General features: G+C 44.0%; 1 protein-coding gene across 1 annotated transcript in view; it reads left to right on the top strand.

Moving 5' to 3' along the window:
• Positions 1-21,088, top strand: part of qsox1 (quiescin Q6 sulfhydryl oxidase 1) — a 90,842-nt gene that overhangs the window by 38,687 nt on the left and 31,067 nt on the right. The window contains exons 4-7 of the mRNA XM_080195936.1: positions 1,446-1,551; positions 7,753-7,843; positions 12,528-12,673; positions 20,540-20,671. Coding sequence (XP_080052062.1) covers positions 1,446-1,551; positions 7,753-7,843; positions 12,528-12,673; positions 20,540-20,671 — 475 coding nt within the window. The remainder of the gene's footprint in view (positions 1-1,445; positions 1,552-7,752; positions 7,844-12,527; positions 12,674-20,539; positions 20,672-21,088) is intronic.

Below are 21,088 nucleotides of genomic sequence, written 5' to 3'. Positions count from 1 at the left end.
TGATGACATTTGAATTCAGTATTAATCTAATGATGACCATGAAATCATTGTCCGTTGTCGTAAAAAAAACCATCTGATCCTTAGCTGGTCTTCTCTGCGTGTCTAATCGACAACAGTGGCCGGGATTCTCTGATCTCATTCGCCCCACTACTACTTCCAGCGAGAATGGAGAATTTGGTGCTCAGCCAAAACTCCATTCACTGAGGAGGGACTGGAGAATCCCAGCCATGGACAAGGCTGGAGAATTCCAACAACTGTGGTTGACTCTTAACTTCCCTCTGAAAAAGCTTAGCAAGCTGCACAGTGCAAGGGCAATTGGGGATAGGCAATAAATTCTGGCTCAACTAGTAATGTGTCCGCATCCCGTAAATTAATAAAAAAAAACACATTATAGCTTTTGGCCTTTATTGGAGGATCTCATTGCCTGCTTACTATGCTGAACTGACCATTTGAAAGATGAATTAAGGAAAGTGCTGAATATTGTTGGAAATGTCCTCTGGTGGCTATGGGATGAAAGTTCCTGACTGAACCTTACACACCAGCGCGGTCCTCAATTCAATATTTGACCTGCGTTCACTTATTTAAGCTCAGGTGAGGTAGGAAGGAAAGAAACTGGAATGGTGGGGTGGGTGGGGCAGGGTGGGGGGAGGTTGTGTAGTGGAAGTATCAGAGAACTGCCACAAACCAGACCTAATGAAATTTAAATGGCATTTGGAACCTTTAAGCAGTTGCATAACTGGTAAACGGTCTTTACAAAGTAACCAGAAAGGGTATGGAGGGAATAGGAAAGGGGAAATCTGTTGCTACATTTCCAGGGCTTGAAATTGTAAACCCAGAGTCTATCACCAAATTTACACGGCCCGTAATTGTATACCGTAGGTCTGTGATTGTATATCTGCACTCTAATAATTGTATATTTGGAATCAGTAATTCCACCCTGGGTCTGTAATTGTATACTCTGGATCTGTTACCATATGCCTGCAGTCTGTAATTCTATCCTCTGGGCCTGTAATTCTATCCTCTGGGTCTGTATTTTTTTTACAGAATAATTTATTACTCTAGATCCTCAATATTAGTGTATGTTACCTGGGACTGTCAGAGAAGTAGCAATAATCTATAGAACAAATTAGCACAATACAAATACAGGAAGTTCTTACAGCTGGATTTAAGTGTAGTGATTCACTGATTGCCACAGGCCAAGATTCACCTTGTCATGCATGCACAGTTTCATACTGGGGCAAATGAAGCCAGGCTTGCCTCTGTGCTACTGGTGTCTCTCATACACACTGAGAGAAGTTTCTGATACCTTTCACATCTACCCCACAGGGATTCTTGCTACCCATTATAACTTCTGTAATCCAAGCTTTTCTCCATGTTCTGATGTTATTGCCCAGCCCTCATTGCCAACACTTAGCTGAATCCAGCCTGTGTTTAACTTTGTATAGGTGCAGCTTCTAACGTGTCATCTCTACGCCATTCTATCATTGATAGCTTGGAGGAGCATGACGAGAATATGTGGCCCCCAGCCTGTCCCCCACTGGAACCAATCAGGTAAGCACACATTGAATTGAACTTGCATTGGATAATGTCCAGGTTATTCCTACAAGAGATGTATAATCACTTTTCTATATCTTCTTTAGGTAAGATCATTTCTGACTTGTACATCAAGGGATAAAGCCTCCAAATGACATTGTGCAGATGAAGCAGTTTGGTCCTTGAGTATTTTGAATGCAATTGAAAGGACTTGTTGGGTGAAATGGCCTTTCCTGACTCAGTCCTAATGAGAGAACGTTGAAACAGCAGCAGGCTATTCAGCCCCTCGAGCCTTTTCTAGCATGGGCACAGCCGTTCTTTAGCTTAACTCCATCTGCCTACCTTGGTTCCATCGCTTTGAATACCTTTGCCAAACAAAAGTCTGTTGAAAGGCCATTGAGTAGCAAGGTTGGGCAGAATTTCACCATAACCCATTGGTGGATTTGTAAGGGAAGGTGAGGGAGCTGTGGTGGCTTTCCCGACAGAATCCGTCCCAGCCTGCCCTGATTACGCCAGCAGGACAGGGCTGGTAATATTGTGAGGAGCAAGAAACTGGGCACGAACCCAGTTTTTCACCTCTTGCATGATCTTACCAGCATGCCGATCGACCAGCGTGACAAGCCGGTAAGATTGCCCCCCCGAGTCTTGGTTTAAATTTTGGAAGGACAGTGTAGTAGCCTTCTCCTGTACTGCTAAATCTCTGCTGTTCATGTCCTAACTTGCACCAAATCCCATTCACTCATTCCACCACCACCACCACACCCCCGCCCCCATTCTTGCCGACCAGCTGTGGATCCCAGTTAAGCAATGATTTTAAAATTCTGAAACCTCTTTGTGAATCCCTCCACGGCTCTGCACCTCCCTATCTCTTTAATCTCACCACAATCTTCTGAGATAGCTGCGGTCTCCCAGTTCTGATCCTTGATTTTAGTCACACCAGCCACATCTCTTCCTCGGCCTCATCCTTCAGCACATTCCTTAAAACCTGTCTCTCTGACCGAGCTTCTGGTAAAACATTGCTGGCTCAAAATGCTGGGACTCCCTCCCAGGCAGCACAGTGGGTGTACCTGCACCAAGTGGACTGCAGGAGTTGGCTCACTACCACCTTCTGAAGGGCACTTAGGGATGGACGATAAATGCTGGCCTAGCCAGCGATACCCATATCCCATGAACAAATTAGAAAAATGCCCCTTACGTGGCTCAGAGTCGTACGTTGTTTGAAACCCCTCCTGTGAGGCAGCTTGGAATTTTTACCATGTTAAATGTGCTATGTAAGCACAAGTTGTTGGTGGAAGACTTATTAGAAGAATTTGAAGCAAGGAATCACCTCCAATGATCTCCCTAGTGCGGAGTGACCCCTGGTGGACAGTGATAGATAATTCAGAGTCCCTGAACTTTCCAGTGAAACAGGAAAACGCTGGAAACGCTCGGCCATCAGGCTCTCTGTACAAACAAAATGGTGAAAATAACTGACTGCATTAAAATTACCTGAATATCTACCAAATGTTTTTGTTTATATTTCAGTTTCCTCAGAATCTTTTGCCTTTTTTCTTAAACTTTGCTCTGACGTATATATCACATTAATACCATAACGCATACAGGATCACAAGTAAATACAGTCTAAATGACATCAGTTGAACTCAATTCCTTTTGGGCTGTAAGCCAGGGTTATGACTGAGGGAACACATTAAAGGTGTAAGAATTGGCAGGTGGATATCAAGAGGTTGCATAGTGGCACTGTGGTTAGCACTGCTGTCTCACAGCGCCAGGAACCTGGGTTTGATCCCTGGCTTAGGTCACTGTCTGGGTGGAGTCTGCATGTTCTCCCTGTGTCTGCATGGGTTTCCTCTAGGTTCCTCCCACAGCATGAAGATGTTCAGGTTATGTTGATTGGCCATGCTAAATAGCCCTTTAGTGTTAGGGGGACTAGCAGGGTAAATACTTGGGGTTACAGGGATAGGACCTAGATGGTCTGTTGTCAGTGCAGACTCAATGGGCCGGATAGCCTCCTTCTGCACTGTAAGATTTCTATGATCCTGAGAGGTTCTGCAGAGTAGCAACTTCCCATTCAGGGCTATATAGAACATAGAACACTACAGCACAAACAGGCCCTTCGGTCCACAGGTTGCGCCGATCATATCCCTACCTACCAGGCCTATCTGTAACCCTCAATCCCATTAAATCCCATGTACTTATCCAGAAGTTTCTTAAAAGACCCCAACAAGTTCACTTCCACCACCACCGACGGCAGCCGATTCCACTCTCTCACCACCCTCTGAGTGAAAAAGTTACCCCTGACATCTTACGTAAAGTCTGTCAGATATCTAGAAAGATGGATTAAATAATTTGTGTAAGATATTCCATTCTCATGTTGCAAAGTAGTTCTTATGGACTGGTAGTTACCCAGATCATATTAAGTTTAAGTTTATTTATTAGTGTCACAAGTAGTCTTTCTTTAACACTGCAGTAAAGTCACTGTGAAAATCCCCTAGTCACCATACTCCGGCACCTGTTCAGATAGACTGAGGGAGAATTTAGCATGGCTGATGCACGTTACCAGCAGGCCTTTGGACTGTGGGAGGAAACTGGAGCACCCGGAAGAAACCCACGCAGACATGGGAAAACGCGCAGACTCTGCATGGACAGTGACCCAAGCTGGGAATTGAACCAGGGTCCCTAGTGCTGTGAGGTAACAGTGCGAGCCACTGTGCTGCTGTTCGTATTATCTAATATTCTTATTTTAGGTAAATTTTATCACCTCTGAAATGATAATAGTTCTGTTATGCTTTAGTGCTTCAAGGGTTAAGTCATCTGTCACCACAGTGGGAGTAAGTGAAGGCTTTTAGTAAAGGTCCCGTAGATCAAAACAGGCTTATGACCTGCAATTTGTTAAGAGGAAACATTTTTCAATGTCTTCTCCTGAACATATCTTTTCTCTTTTCCCAAATGAATTCCGCAGTGCAGGTATCGCAGGGAGCAGATTATTGGGACACTGGTCTAACTTTAAGAAATAATCATAGAATCTTACAGTGCAGAAGGAGGCCGTTCGGCCCATCGAGTTTGTACGGATCACAATCTCACCCAGGCCCTATCCCGATAACCCCATGCATTTATCCTAGCTAGTCCCCTTGACATAAGGGACAATTTAACATGACTAATCCACCTAACCGATACATCTTTGGACTGTGAGAAGAAACCCATGCAGACATGAGGAGAGCATACAAGCTCCACACAGGCAGTCAGCCGAGGCCAGAATTGAACCCGGGTCCCTAGTGCTGTGAGGCAGCAGTTCTAACCATTGTGCTGCCCACGGAGCTTATATGAACTTACATGTGGAACCTGACCCTTTTTGCCTGCAGATAACCTCCCGGATAGTAGCAAGGCAAAGAAAGAAGGCCACAGGTAGATTTTTGCCAGGCTCTGAAGATGGTCATGCGAAGGCTGACAGAAGAACCATTTCTAGACATATTCAGGCTGTGATAGGTATGGGGCGAACGGAAGGTTAGGATCTGTTAAAGTTTGGTGGGCAGGCGGACTGGAGGGGAGGAGCAGCGTCAGCTGAATGGACAATCTCTAACCTGATGAGAGAAAATGCCATGAGCTCTGCTGTTATTGGTGATGGCGGAGAGGAGAGGGTTGTAAAGAGACAGTTGATCGTGTAACAAAGAAGTCAGGCCTTTAACTTTACATTCCCGAATGACTCCAATATGCTGGTTGGTTTTAGTGGAAGGAAGTGAGGCCTTGTGGAGGCCTGGTAACTAACGTTTAAGCCAGCAGTATGGCAGGTAACACTGAAATGTCTGTGTCTCTTCTACTGATGAAGTGAAGGGGATGGGCAGTGTGATGCAGACCAAGGTTTATGACCAAGATGGGAAGCAATTAAGGGTTTTTAAGGACATTCCCATCACATATGGAAATGTAAGTGTTTTAAGCAAATCAGCAAATTTGAAACTCTTAGAGGGCTTAAACTGCAGTATCCTTCAGTATCTCTTTTTTCTACAGGATAATACAATTATTCAGTGACTTTACCCCCCTGCCACTTTAGCTAGGGAAATGTCAGTAACCGGGAGTGGGAATGGAGCTTCTGTACAAAATTGTTTAAAATAAGGAAGAATTTATATAAGTCACAAGAGAAATTATTTCGATCTGTAATTGTCGGGCTGATGTATTGGCTTAAAGGGCAGAGGTCAGATGTGAAATCCTGGAAGGGCTTACATTTGTCGGAGCTTTCGAGGTGTTAAATGGGATTGCAGGAGACAGAAGCAGAGGTTGATGTTTTAATAAATGGGGGTCGCCCCACGAGGGCCAAAGGTCACAGGAGTGTCAGGCAGAGGATACGTCTTCTTGCCGAGGCAAAGTTTGACAGTTGTGCTGAGTGCGTGTGGAAATCCAGTGCTTGCAGAGTCGCAGTTTCCCCATCTGTCAGCCGGGTGACCCTGAGAATTCCCCCTCTGCCCTTTGGCAAAGAAAGGATTCACGAGTAAGCTGGTGCCTGCGAAGAATATTGAGATTTGCCATGTTTGAACAGCTGGGAATGGACCCATGTTTTCCCTTCGGCGAACTAAGATTGAATCCTGGCTGGACAGCTCTCTGTCTGAAGATCCTGTGTTGACTGAGATCCTGGCAGACTTCCACCCCATTCTGAATGAGAACCCACAGCAGTAACTGGAGTCTGTGGGCAGAATTACGGCAGGGCTGGAAAATGTAGGAAACTATTCAAAAGTCTCCTGACTTCAGCGACACCAGACAATCTGCCTGGCTGGAGGGTCGGTGGAACTCCATCCTATAAGTTTAAAAGCCCTCACTCAGAGAAGTCACAAGCTGATGAATATTTGGATTTTAAAACATAGTGTACTATATTTAACCTATCCTGTGCCCAGTCTGAGAGTGTTAGCATCGGGCACCTGAATTGAGGAAAGTGTTCCCAATTCTCAGCAACTGTAGAATTCAATAATAGCAACATCTTTATATTCACAACAGTATTGTAAAATGTCCCAAAATGCTTCACAAGAGCCTCGTCAAACCAAATTTGACACTAAGCAACATCTCCTAGGAAGGGTAGGTCAAAGAGGTAGGTTTTAAGGAGTGCCTTAGAGGAGGAAGAGGGAGGTAGAGCAGCAAATTGGTTTAGAGAGGGAATTTCAGAGCCTAGGCAACCAAAGACATGGCTGCCAATGGTGGAGGAGTTATAATCAGGGCTGTTCAGGATGCTAGAATGGGTTGAGCTCAGATATCTCCCAGGGTTATAAGGTGGAGGAAGTGACAGCAACAGGGAGGGACGAGATCACAAAGAGATTTGAAAAAAAGGACAAGGATTTTAAAATTGAAGGATTGCCTGACTGGGAGTCAATGTAGATCGACAAGAATGGGAATGATGGGTGAATGGTATGAGATAGGATATGAGCAATAGACTTCTAAACAAGCTCAGATTTATGGTGCAAGTGGAGAAGCTGGACTGGTGAGCATTGGAATGAAAGAAATCATAGAAACCCTACAGTACAGAAAGAGGCCATTCGGCCCATCGAGTCTGCACCAACCACAATCCCATCCAGATCCCTACATATTTTACCCACTAATTCCTCTAACCTACACATCTCAGGACACCTAAGGGCAATTTTAGCACGGCCAATCAACCTAACCTGCAATTCTTTGGACTGTGGGAGGAAACTGGAGCACCTGGAGGAAACCCTCGCAGACACGAGGGGAATGTGCAAACTCCACACAGACAGTGACCTGAGCCGCGAATTGAACCCAGGTCCCTGGAGCTGTGAAGCAGCAGTGCTAACTGTGCTACCGTGTCTTAAAGCAATAAATACACGGATAAGAGATTCAGCAGCAGATAAGAAGAGCAAGAGCAGAAATGTGCAATGTTATGGAAGTGGAAGTTGATGCTCCTGGTTACCATTCAGCTCAATAACTAAAACTGGCTGAATTGACGTGCCACTGGTGCTACCTGTATTTGTATCAATGCATCTCGGGCATGTGGCTCTGCTCAGAGCTTTCACTGGCCATATCTTGGTAACTGGTCAACTTGTATAGGATCTGCTATTGAGTGACAGGAACCAGGTTTGGTGCACAAACCTCACTGCCTCCGTTTTTTTTTTGTCACAGCAATGGATCTTCCTCTGACCTGAGGGATACTTGTAAATGTACAGTTATCTGAGGAATTGAATATAGGTGTGAAAATTCTAAATATAATTTTTGTTTCTTCAAATATAGCATGGCAGAAGTACAGAACTTCTATGCTGGCAACAACGTTCAGTATCTGGCACTGATTGTTGAGCAAGAGAACTCCTACCTAGGCCGAGAGGTAAGCTACATATTTTAAATTGCAATTATTCCTAATGCTTTATCTAGTCAGACATAACACTGACCTAATCCTATTTGGACAATGCCTGTTAATCTTCCCTAGAGTGTCTGCCCATCACTGTGTTGAAAAGGGTAACAAAAAGCCCTAGAGCCTCGTACAATGCAGTCCAGTAACACTGCAAGTAAAACACACTCTTCAATGCTCACTTCCCAGTATGTGGATGATGGTGACCAGTGTCTTTGATTTTTCATCAATGTGAGAACATCAGGCTGAGAGGAATGTAATCATTTTCCTTTTCTTAAAAAAGATACACAGTGAATAGGAAACATTGCAGCTACTGACTGAGGTTATTTTAACATCGTCTCCCTTCCACAAAGGCCAAGGACAGCAATGTCATGGGCGTATCGATAGCCAAAAGCTCTCCTCCAAGTCACACCAAGTTGGTCGGATGTGTACGTGTGCATGAGTGTCCAAATACAAATTGCAGTTATTCAGTAAGGCAGGACTATCCTTGGAGATTATTTGCCAGGTTAATACCCATGTTGGTGAGACCTGCTTCAGTAAGAGATTGCGTGAATTGAGCTCACCAATAAAGTCTCAACAATAACAGGCAAAACACTTCTCCCGCAAACATGGGGACTTGATTTAATTTTACCTCAATGAATCTTATTCTGTGAATACGGTGTGTGCTCTTTTTGGGGGTAATAGATAAAGTATAGTCGAGTTGTTAACCACACAATTAGATACCTACTTGAGGTTATGGAATTTTGATCAGGGTATGGAATATGAGGAGAGGCATTTACATATGTTTTCTGGAGGGGCAAGCAGTTGGGTCGGACAACACCCTATCCCCCATTTACACATGCTCAAAGACAATTAATACCCATCACTGTTGCTGTTAACCCCAACAATGTAATTCAGAAGGCATTGACAGTCTGCTGGTATTTCAGTCTGAAGCAAATGCATTCGGATGCTTCCAACTCAGTTCAATAACTTAAAGCTTTCTGTAGCTTGGGACTAAATTCCCAATTACACTCACAGGATGGTTGGTGAGGTATAATTCAGGTTACTCTTCCATAGGTAGGGCTGAGGATACAGGGGAAAGTCAAGGATGCTTTGCTGTGAATGTTTGCAGCCCTGACTCGGAAGCTTTTGGAATGTTAAGTCTTCTCCATTGTTAAAAACATTACCAGAAGGGGATCTTTCACTTTCCTCATGTATCACCGTTAGTTCCTTCCCATTGTTTAATATGCCTATAGTGACAGAGCGTTAACATTCCAAAGGGTGAGAAGGCACTGGCAGCATTTACGTGTGAAGTTATCGAGAGTCTATCTTCCATTGCGTTTTGGATGTGATCAGGAATCCAGTGAAGTGCAGGGGAGATTAATGTGCCTCTTCAAATAAACTCTGTCTGCTTTGGGGAATTAATGCTTTTCTAAATGCGACATTCATTCCTTTTTGTTGGAATTATGTCCTCGTAGTTGAATGATGACAGTGCACAGCAGGGGCCCATTTCCGAGCAATCTTTCTTCTAACACAAGAGAGGCAATTCCATGATGCTGTAAAACAGACAATAATTAGAAGCTTCAACAAGGGAGCTGAATGCCTTGCTCCGAAACATCCTGTAGATTTCCAATGTCAGGAGGTTGGTCCGGCAGCTTACTTGATATAATGCAAATAGTATTCACTGCCATTTCAGTATAGTGGAAAAGGGAAAGACTTGCATTTAAGTTGCACCTTACATGACCTTAGGATGTCTCAAAGCTTTATTTGCAGCCAATTGACTACTTTTTGAAATATGGTCTTTGTTGCAATATTTGGAAGCAAACGATTTTGTTGCAAAGGGAGGGTGTGGATTTTTTTTGTACTGTTCCATCTGAGCTGTGGAAAATGATTAGCAGAAAAGGTTAGCTTACAATGAGTACAATTTTGAATCCAATGATTAGTGTAAATGGATTAATGTCTATGTAAAAATCTATGTAATGTCAATGTAAAAAATGGAGTATGAGCGCATTGAGGGTTCATGCATTATCCTTATCCATTCAAAGTTTCACCCGAGGAGTTTTACCATTGGTGAAACCTTTTGATGGGCAAGGTTTATGCACAAACGTTTACTGCGCTCATACTACATTTCCGTAGGTCTGATTTGTACACAACCATTGGATCCAAAACTGTACCCACTGTACCCAAACTTCCACCTATCTGAAGAAGGCATCCCTCTATGGCAAGTATATTCTTTCTTTGGTAGGGTGACCAAAACTGCATGCAGTACTCCAGGTACTCACCAAGGATCTGTATGACTGCAATAATGTTTGATGTCAAATGCGACTGAAAGTTTAATGCAGCAATGCCATAAAAAATGTTTACATCTGGTACCTAAGGTCCACAACCTACCTCAGATCCAGATGTAGTTCTGAGCGATTGTTCTGCCTCTTGTTTGGGAGTTAGAGATTTGAGCATGATTTGAACCAATATCAGCCTTGTGGTACCGAAGGCCTTCCAGAGTTGTCATCACTTAGCTCCCTGTGAAAAACTGACTGTTCCTGCACAACTGCAACCGGCGCTTGATTTTGTTAATAGATTAGTGTAACTTTCTCAGTAAATTCAGGAGCTGCTGGCAGTACCTATAGAGATTTTTCATGAACCAGTAATACAGATTGTCACATAATGCAGTAGCGGACTTTGAAAGAAACTGGGCGCAGATCTAAGAATGCCTCGAGTTATGGTGATTTTCCACACATTTTGATGTCTGAAGCACTTGCCCCTGACATTGTACTTATTAAATCAGCCCCTGGGTCCTCTCTTGTGGCATTGACTTCCTGTAATTATCCTTCAAAATGAAGCCGGTAGATCTAGAATGGGTTAAAAACTGCCTTGCTCTTAGAGGATGCAATTCAGCAACAGACAGTAGTACGTGAATACATTTCATGGGAAGCTAGATAAGGGAGAAATGAACAAAATAATACATTGAGGAAATGAAATGAGATGATGCTCATATGAAGCATAAATACCTGCATTAACGTGCTGAAACAAATGGCCTGTTTCTGTTGGGTTAAGTTCTATATAGTGAAGTGTCAAACTGAGCTGGAAGGAACTGTTAATGCTCTGGGAACGTAGATGCCATTCTATAAGGATGCAAAGAATGACATTGTTACATGAAGCGGAGGACAACATTACCCATTTTGTGATGAACTAAAATCTCACTGACCTCAGTTGAAATTCCCCATCTAGTTGTCTCACCAATGGCCAGAGCCTGCAGAATGGTCAGCCCCTACTCTGTGTGGGTAGTAAGTTAGCAGCCTTTTTTCTTGGCCACTTTCAGCTGTCTTCACTTAGAATTTTTTAAACTACCCGCTGCCTCATAAGAAGTTCAATCTGTTGCGGATGGGAGGCCATCAACCCAGGCATGGGGTCTGACAAACTGCTTTGTATTTATAATTTTCAGTTGATCAAAAATTTTATGTTTCAGGGATGGAGGTTTCTACATGAGGAAAGATGCACTATTATTTTCAACGAAAAGCAGAGAATGCTACAAAATCTCAACAGGTCTAGCAGCATCCGTAGGGAGAGAGAAACCGAGTTAATATCATAGAATCTTGAATGTGCAGAAGGAGGCCATTCAGCCCATCGAGCTTGTAACGACAACATTTCCACCCTGGCCCTATCCCCGTAACACCATGAATTGACATTGCTAATTCCCCGATACTGAGGGACACTTCAGCACGGCCGATCCACCTAGCCCTCACATCTTTGGACAGTGGGAGAAAGATGGTTTAAGTTGTTTTACAAATGGGGCTCTAGCTAATTGGCAGCCAGAGGACAGTCAAAAAAGGTTGACTCAACGCAACTAACTGGGATAGGTGACACGTTTCTTGGGTTCATAGAATGATAGAATCATACAATCCCTGCAATGCAGATAGAGGCCATTTAGCATCAAGTCTATACCTACTCTCTGCTGGGCTTACTTTTTATTATCAAATCCACCATCTGCTGTGGCAAGATTCGAACCTGGATCCCCAGAAAGTTTCTGAATTAATAGCCTAACGATAATACCACTCGGCCATCACCTCCCCATTGGTACTGTTGATTGAGGAATAAATATTGCCAGGGCACCAAGGATAAACCCCCTGCTCTTCAGCATAACAATGCCATAAGATCTTTTACATCTACCCAAATGACAGATAGATAGGGCCTCAGATTAACATTTCATCCAAAAGACAGCAGAAATACCTTGAAATGTTATATTTTCATTTAATGCTCCTAGTTTCCTGCATCTTAAACAAAGGTGGTTCATTATTCTTGGGGAACTTGGGAAATTATTCTGATGGGGAACTGAGAATGTTCATTATGCACTGGACTGCTTAAGTGTAAAGCTCCCAATCAATGCGTTACTTCAAAGTCAAGTATAGATTCCATTCATATGGAAAGCCAATTGTCCTGAATTTTGCAGTAAAAAGTTACTTGTTAATCCTTCCTTTGGTAAGATTCAGAGCAGGCAAACTCATCACTTTAGGAAGGAGAACAAAATCTTGTAAATTTGAAATAGGAATTGCTAAAGCCAGGCTGTAATGACCACCAAAACCAATATTACCCATGCAGTTTGTGTCTCCTGTGCTGTTGTTTCATGCTCTCTTTTTTGGATTGTTTGAAGGAAGCGTCTGACTAATGCCTGTTGCTCCCACAGGTGATCCTGGATATGCTGCAGTACGAGAACATCTCTGTGCGCAGAGTTCTGAACAATGAGGAGAACCTCATGATGACACTTGGTGTTCGGGAGATCCCATCTTGCTATCTGTACTTCGCTGACAACACTCACAGAAAGATCACGGTGTATGTATAATTCTCCAGTTACAAGTGCATTGCATGCTTTGTGCGCCACTTGGTCCTGTTGTCTGCAATTGCCACATGTACGAGGCCATTGTAGCTATTAATATAGGACATGTTCTGTGCATCATTCACGTTGAGCTAAACATTGTTGGGTATTTCATTATTCTGAACTCTTTGTGAAACATCAGATCTCAATCATCAATATCACATGTCATGTCCAGTTCGTAACCCTCCGTCCCAACCAGGTAATCAATTCAGATGAGTTGAATCATGCGGCAACAGTTGTGTTTTTAAAGATGCCAACCTTTTAGTTACGTAACATTCTGCTACTATTTGTCTTACATCCACAACTGTTTGACTCAGAGGCAAGAATGCTACAAACTGAACCACAGCTGACATACAATCATGTTATTGTAAAATGTGTATTTTCTAAAAAAAAAGTTTTTAAACCCTTTATTCCGAATATTGGCGATTTCAAATCCAGAGAAACCAAGAACAGAAAGGTCAATGAATGAGTTGGGGAAACCTATCATTAAATTAGCAGGAGAGACGACACAAACTAGACTTGTGTTCCCTCGAATTTAGAAGGATATGGGCTGACTTGATTGAATTCCAACATTATTAAGCAGGACAGATGCAGAGGAACTATTTCTGCTGATTGGGGAATGTAGCCCTATGAGACATGGTCTAAAAATTTGAGGTAGATCTTCTAGAAGTGAAATTAGGAAATGCTTCCACACACCAATAATGATAGAGGTTTGGAACTCTTTCCTGCAAAGGGCAATTGATGCTAGATCAGTTGTACATTTTAACTTTTGAGTTTGATGGATTTTTGTGAACCAAGGAATTTGGTCAAAGACAGGTGCATGGAGATAAGTTGTGAATCAGCCATTACCTCATGTAATGATCACACAGGCTTGAGGACTAAGTGACTGGCTCCTGTTCCTACAGGATGCTTATAACCTTACTATAAAATAGCTGCTATTGTGTGTCACACAGTGTAACACATTTAACATTGAAAATACCTATAAAAGAAAGCAGAGTGTTTTCATAAGAAATGCTCAACAAAATGCCCTCACTGGCCCAAAACCTGAACCCGTGTTTGCCATCCACGCGAATGCCACTGTGGCCTTAAGATCCAGAAGTCAGATTTTAGGCCACTTGCCCCGCGTTTTGCAAGGTTCCAATTTTTTCTTCTGTGTAAGTGCGCGGGTTGGTTCCTGTCCTGGAGAAAGAAAAAGTGTGTACGTGCTCCAAGTCCTAGCAAGCTCGTGTGTGGAAGGCCCAAACACTGTAAAAGACTCCAAACTCTCTGAATGTGGCCATTTCTCACCATCCCTTGAGCAGTAGCCCCGAGGCCTGCTGTGAATTGTAATTCCCAAACTGTGAATGCTGATTCATGAATATACCCATTTGGATAGGGTCCCAGGACACCTTTAGGAGATTGTGTGTGTGTATGCCTACACATGTGTGTACATGTGTGTCAGTGTACACATGTGTATGTGTGTGTGTATATACGTGTGGGTGTGCGTATTTTTATCTTCCCTTTTCCCAATTGTTCTCACAATGCATCATTGAAAGAGACAAACAGCCGCAAGAACTACTCCTGATTTCTCCCTAATGCCGCTGTGAAGCAGGATATCAATTCTCTGCCCGTTGAAGTGGTGGAGGCTACCTCGCTAAATATTTTTAAGACGCGGGTTGATGGGTTTTTGATAAGAGAGGGGATTAAGGGTTATGGGGAGAGGGCGGGAATGTGGAACTGAGCCACGACAGATCAGCCATGATCTTATTGAATGGCGGGGCAGGCTCGAAGGGCTAGATGGCCTACTCCTGCTCCTATTTCTTATGCTCTTATGTTCTTAACTGTTGACAACAGGGTGAGCTCACTGAAGAGCAATGGGCAAGGTTCCTCAACATATAGCTCCATAATATAGCCAATTATCACCATGTTGCTACCACCCTGACATTTTGCAGCATGAACTTCAAAATAATCTAATCTTGTGAATTGATGGCAATGCAGAGGAGGTTTTGCTGGGATTCAGCCGCCTACCAGGGCCTGCAGCGCCATCTGTCAACCAGCGTGAGCAAGACAAGCAGCAGGAAATCACCTCCAAATTAGTCCCAGTGAGAATGAATTAGTCACTTTATCAATACTCCCCATTAGGTGACTGAGATCTGCACTTGGCGTGTAAATGAATGTATCAGTGATGGCTCAGTGGGTAACAGCACATCCGTCTTTGAGACTGAGAGTCCAAGATCCATGATGAAGACTTGATCCCAAAATTTAGGCTCAGCAGATGCTATTTTTTGGATGAGACATTGAACCAAGGCACTATCTGCCCTCCCTGGCAGATGTAAAAGATCTCCAGGCTATACACAAAGAGCAGGGAAGTCATTCCCTGTGTCTCCTGACCAAACCCTGCATCTTCATCATCATCATCATAATACAGACTGATCATTATCACACTGCTGTCTGTGGGAACTTGTTGTGCATGAACTGACTGTAATGTTTCCTGCATTACAACACTTGACTACATTGTGAAGATTGAATATTGGCTGGAGAGTAACTTGGATGTCCTGAAGTGCCACATAAGCCAATCTATGGGTCCTTGCTTAAGCATCAGGATTCCATTCAGAGTCTTGGGGCTGAGTGTTATCTGGCTGTTTGGCCATGTCAGGCAGTGCAGAGTGATCAATCTGCAATCCTCAACATGGAAACTTCTCAGTGGGACTGGGGTGTGGGTGCTGTCACTGGATGGTGTTCAGGAGTAGGAAGCTTAACTGATATTTGCTACCCCACTCATGCACCCTCTCCATCTTGACCATCCTTTCTACACAAATGTACCCCTTTGGAGAGAGTCTCAGGACAACTTTGGGGGGGTTGTGTAGATGTGTGTGTATATATACGTGTGTAAGTTTGTGCATGCATGTACATGTGTGTGTATGCACATGTACATGTGTGTCTGTGTACACATGTGTATATGTGTATGTGTGTGTTTGTGTGTATACGAGTGTATGCGTCTGTATTTTTATTTGCCCTTTTCCCAGTTATTCTGTTTTTGGAGCAAATTATAAAAAATTAGCTGCTTCATTTTGATTTACTCTGCATTAAGTTGAAGAAGAGAAAGCTGGGGGGGAGAGGGCAATTGTCGGCCTTGACTTGGGACTAAGCTGTGGTGGGTGGAGCATGTAGTCACCATGTTTGCCGTGAAATGCCTGCCAAACAAGGCTGTGCTGAAATAATGAAGGAAAAAAACGGGCATCTTCCGCAACCTCAATGTCCCTTCACAGCCAATTAAATACCTCAGAAGCATCAATGCTGCCATGTGGGAAACATGGGCAAGTGTGAACACTGCCAGCTGTCTCCCAAATGGCAGTGTGATAATGACCAGATAATCTTTAGTAATGTTGGTGGAGGTGGGGGGAATCTCCCCTGCTCACCTTCAAAATGATCAGTGTTGTAATTAGGAACCGAGCTGCTAGAATTACACACTGGAGGCTCTCGCAATTAGAAACATAGAAACTCTCCAGCGCAGAAGGAGGCCATTTAGCCTATCGAGCCTGTACCGACTCTCCACAACAGCATGTTACCCAGGTCCGTCCATGCCCATTCCCCCATCATCCTATAACATTTTTATTTCCTATGGCTAATCCCCCTAACCTACACATCTTGGGGCACGAAGGAGCAATTTAGCACGGCCAGTTAACTGAACCTGCACGCCTTTGGACGATGGGAGGAAACCAGAGCTCCTGAAGAAAACCCACGCAGAAATGGCAAGAATGTCTGAATACAGTCACCCAAGGCCGGAATCAAACCCCAGTCCCTGGTGCTGTGAGGCTGCAGTGCTAACCAATGTGCCACCTTGCCACCCACTGCCACCATGCAGCCCATATATATTCCTTATGACTTGGGACCGAGGAGGATGCCCATTAAACCATGGTTGGAATAAAAGATTTAGTGGGATGGGGGTTGCATTTGGGGTCAAGTAGAGATACCTCACCTGGCGCAGTCCAGGGCATGAAGGATACATTGGCCTCGGAGGAAGTGAGATAGGTTTACCAGAATGATCCCTAGACTGCAAGGGTTAAATTACGAGGAGACAACACAAACTCTGGTTTTATTTCCTGTGACTTAGAAAGGAAAGGAATAATTTAATCGATGTTTTCAAGATTGGAACAGTTTGGGTAGATTGGAGCATTTACTTCCCCTCTTACAGACTCGAAACATTAACTCTTCTTTCTTGGATGCTGCCAGAGCTGCTGAGTTCTTCCAGCATTTTCTGTTTATATTTCTATTTCCAGAATTTGGGATGTCTAAGGCACAGGGTGGCACAGTCTAAAACATAGTCTAACACTATTTTTAAATAGTGAGATGAGGAAACATTTCTATGCCCAAAAGAATCTCAGAATCATAGAATCCTACTGTGCAGAAGGAGGCCATTCAGCCCATCGAGTCTGCATCAACCACAATCTCACCCAGTCCCTATCCACAAAACCCTAGGCATTTACCCTAGCTAGTCACCCTGACACTAAGGGGCAACTTAGCACAGCCGTCCCATCTAACCCGCACATCTTTGGACTGCAGGAAGAAGCCGGAGCAGCCGGAGGAAACCCATGCAAAACCTGGGGAGAGCGTGCAAACTCTTCACAGACAGTGACCCAAGCTGGGAATTGAACCCGCCTTCCTGGCACTGTGAGGCAGCAGTGCAACCACTGTGCCACCCCAGTGCCACCGTGGGTGGTAAAAGGTGGTAGAAGTTTACAATGCTCTTCTGCAAATGGCAATTGACACAAGATCAACTGTTAAATCAGAATTTGATAGAATGTTGTTAAAAGTCTATAAGAACTATGGGGTGAAAGCAGTATGGGGAACTAGCAGGTAGGTCAGTCATAATCTCACCGAATGGAGCAGAGCCAAGGGGCTGAATGGCCTATTCCTGTTCTTTTGTTCCTAGAAACCTTTAATCATGTTTGTTTTTCTTCAATAGATAAACCACTAACTGGAACATGTCTGACTACTTGGGCTAAGGGGACGGGGCAATGAGTGAGAATTGCACAATGTAGTTCTTAGTCTTTTTAAAACAAAAAATCTGTTCACGTCTGAGTGATGAGGGACCACGGCTGAAATGGGAACCTAGTTCTCTGTACCCAGTGTACTTTCTGTTAGTTTTGGGCCTTCTGAGTGTGAAACAGTTAATATTTCATTGCACAGAATATGCACAGGAGATTGTACGACTTTTGCACAATAGGAAGATGTTCCAAACTGTTGCATGAAAACAATGGGGTTTTTCTGGGTGACTGAACAGAGGCAACTGGTGCGATCGGCGAGCTATGTGACAAGCAGATGGGATGTTCTCTCTCTGAATGGATGATTAATGCTGTGGAGTTGAGCGGTGGCACAGTGCGAGGAGCAATGGGGCAGCGCGCCACATTTTGGTAAATGGGACTTGCCAGGGAGAATTTCATCAGAGCCGGAGGGACAGATGTGGGAAGAAGCTAAAGTCAAGTGTAAGCCTGTCCCTGGCCACAGCCTCCCTTTCCAGTGTCTCCCGTGACAGACGCCGGGGATAATTGGATGCTGCTGATGACATTATCAAAGTGCCAAGCTTTCTTCGGAGCTAGTGGAGGGGAAAATTATTTGTGATCAAGTATGAGGCCTCCATCTGCTCATGGTTAAACAGAGCTCCAGCCCTGCGTGTGTCTTTAAAAGGGGCTAAACAGAACAGTAAATATCAGGCAGCAAGGTCATGGAGAATTAATGGTGGGGGCATGTTGGGCACTGTCTCTTTGAAACTGTGAAGACCACCCAGTTACTTTACTCTCTCTCCCAATGCTCCTTTTCCCTTTGCTCTTCCTTTTCCTGCTTCTTCTCTGCAACTTTTCTCACTTTTTTCTCTTGTATTCTTCCCATCTTGTATCGTTCTTCTGTCAGCCTTATCACTTTCTCTCTCCTTTTAACTTTCTCTCTCCTTCTCTTTTAACTCTGTCTCTCCTCCTTTAACTCTCTCTCCCCCCTTTCTGTCAATCTTTCTCTCTTTTAACTCTCGCTCGTTTGTGTCTCTCTCCTTTAACATTTGCTGTCTCCTTTAATTCTCTTTTACCTTTAACTCTGTTTCTCACTCTCTCTCTCTCTCTCTCTTTCTCTCTCTATCCCCTCCTTTAACTCCCTCTCTCGCTCCCCCTTTTAATTCTCTCTCTCTCTCTGGTTTGCCTAAGATAGTTTTTTCCTTTTTTCCCCTCGCCTCATTTTTCCTCTCTCTGCCTCTCCTGTCTTTCTTTTTCTCATTCCCTATGTCACCAGTATTGAACTTTCCACCTTGCCAGCAACTCTTTTCAAACTGAAACTTGTTTTGGCATTTTTGTTTCCTTCTCTTTCTCCCAGCGCCTGTGCAGGTAATTTGGAGTTTGACCAATAGTGTAAAAGCAGAAAATAGCCACATCAGCTGCACTTCGTATATCCCTTCCGTCTTCGTGTTTTCACTGAAAATTTGGGATGATGTAGCTCAGGTGATTCTCCCATCTTACACACCGACAATTGTCAATATTATTACCCCTGCGTCCCACTGGGTTTTTTTGGGCATGTGGGCACTGATATTGATTGTTCATGCGTAATTGCCCCAGAATGATTTGGTTCACTGAGTGACTTGCTGAACCATCTCAGAGTTAAGCGTCAGCCACATTAGTGGTAAACTTTTTATTTTATTTTCAAAGTGTTTGGCTTTCCTGATAAGGGCAACATTTATAAATCATCCCTTGTAGCCGTTGGACCTGTAGCTGTGCATGTACTTTATCGTCATAGAGGTGCATAGCACAGAGAAAGGCCCGTCAGCCCATTGGGTCTGTGCCAGTCAAAGACAAACCACCTACTGTTCTAATCCCATTTTCCAACACTTGGCCCATAGCCTTGCATGCTCTGACATCGCAAGTACCCATCTAAATGCTTCTTAAATGTTATGAGGGTCTCTGCCTCCATCACCCTTTCAGGCAGTGAGTTCCAGACTCCTACCACCTTCAGGGTGAAAAAGATTTTTCCTCATATCCCCTCTCAACCCCCTGCCCCTCAGCTTAAATCTATTTCCCTGGTCATTGATCCCCCCACCAAGGAGAAATGTTTCTTCCTGTCTACTCTATCTAGTGAGTTTGAAAAAAGTAACTTGCATTTCTACATTACCCTTCATGACCACAGGACATTCCAAAGTGTGTTCTGCCAATAGATCACTTTTGCAACATTATAATGTAGGAAACATGGAAGATAAGTTGTGCACAGCAAGCTCCCACAAACAGCACTCTGATAAAAACCAGATAAGCAACTTTCATGGTGTTGATTGAGAGATAAATGGTGGCACTGAGAGCGTGTAAGGGACAGCACTTCCAGTAACACAACATTCCCTCTGTACTGTGCTGGAGTGTCAGCTTTGATTTTTATGCTCAGATTCTGGTGTGAGACTTGAACCTACAACCTTCTGATTCCAAGGTGAAAGTGTTACTAACTGAGCCATGCCTAAAACTGCACAGCTTACTAAGACCATCTCAAAGCACATAATGAGCATTGAACACAGGCCCAAGAACACTTGACTGGAAGTCTGGCTAACAGCAGAAAATGTCTTTTTCAACATGCAGACCCTCCAGACATGAACTGGTGAAGTGTCCTCCCTCTGACTCTTAACGTGGTTGCAATCCATTAACGGGCTGACTTTGCCAGTGATGGGCACGGAGTGGCAACCTGGGGAATAATATATTGCTAGTTCTACAGACAGGGTGATCCTGGGGAAGCTGAATAGAGTGTTTCTTTTGCCAAAGGGGATGGATTGAACTGAAGCGATGTGTGTGCTTTGTACTGAAACTGGCTGCTTTTCCCATCCACAGGAAAATGCCAACACGCACGTTCTACACGTATTACTTGCAGCGGTTGCCAGGGGTGACACGCGGTGCTTACAAGCTGAGTCCAGCGGGTGCGACACTCATGCCCACAGAACAACCGTGGAGAGACTTCAACAGGTAAGATATTTTCTATGATTCATTAAATGTGACGTGACACAACAGTAGCCCTCTCAGTCCTACCTTGTCCCTCCTCCAACCAGCAGCCTGCTGAAATCCCACTTGAAGTTGAGTTGCTAATGTTCCTTTTAGGAGTGGGTGTTGGTGTAGGACAGGGGACAGAGATGTGGTGGGGAGATATAGGTTGCAGCAGGGTGAGACCTTGCTCGTGAGAGCTAAGTTGCAATGGCTATGCTGTACTACCCCTTGCTAGCATTAGAGGGAGTTCAGTGGATGTCGAGGCTGGTTTCCAATAACGCCCAAGCTGAGAATATGGGTTCCCATACCAACAGTACGCCGAAATTATCTGCCTGCTCATCTTTTCCACTGAACCCCCTGTGTTAGAATAGAAAAATGGTCTAACTCTGATCGCCCTGG

The sequence above is a fragment of the Carcharhinus amblyrhynchos genome, chromosome 9, assembly GCF_965287045.1.
Source record: "Carcharhinus amblyrhynchos chromosome 9, sCarAmb.v2.hapA, whole genome shotgun sequence".
Taxonomy (NCBI): Eukaryota; Metazoa; Chordata; class Chondrichthyes; order Carcharhiniformes; family Carcharhinidae; genus Carcharhinus; species Carcharhinus amblyrhynchos.
The sequence above is the reverse complement of the archived record's forward strand: the minus strand, read 5'-3'. Positions and strand labels throughout refer to the sequence as shown.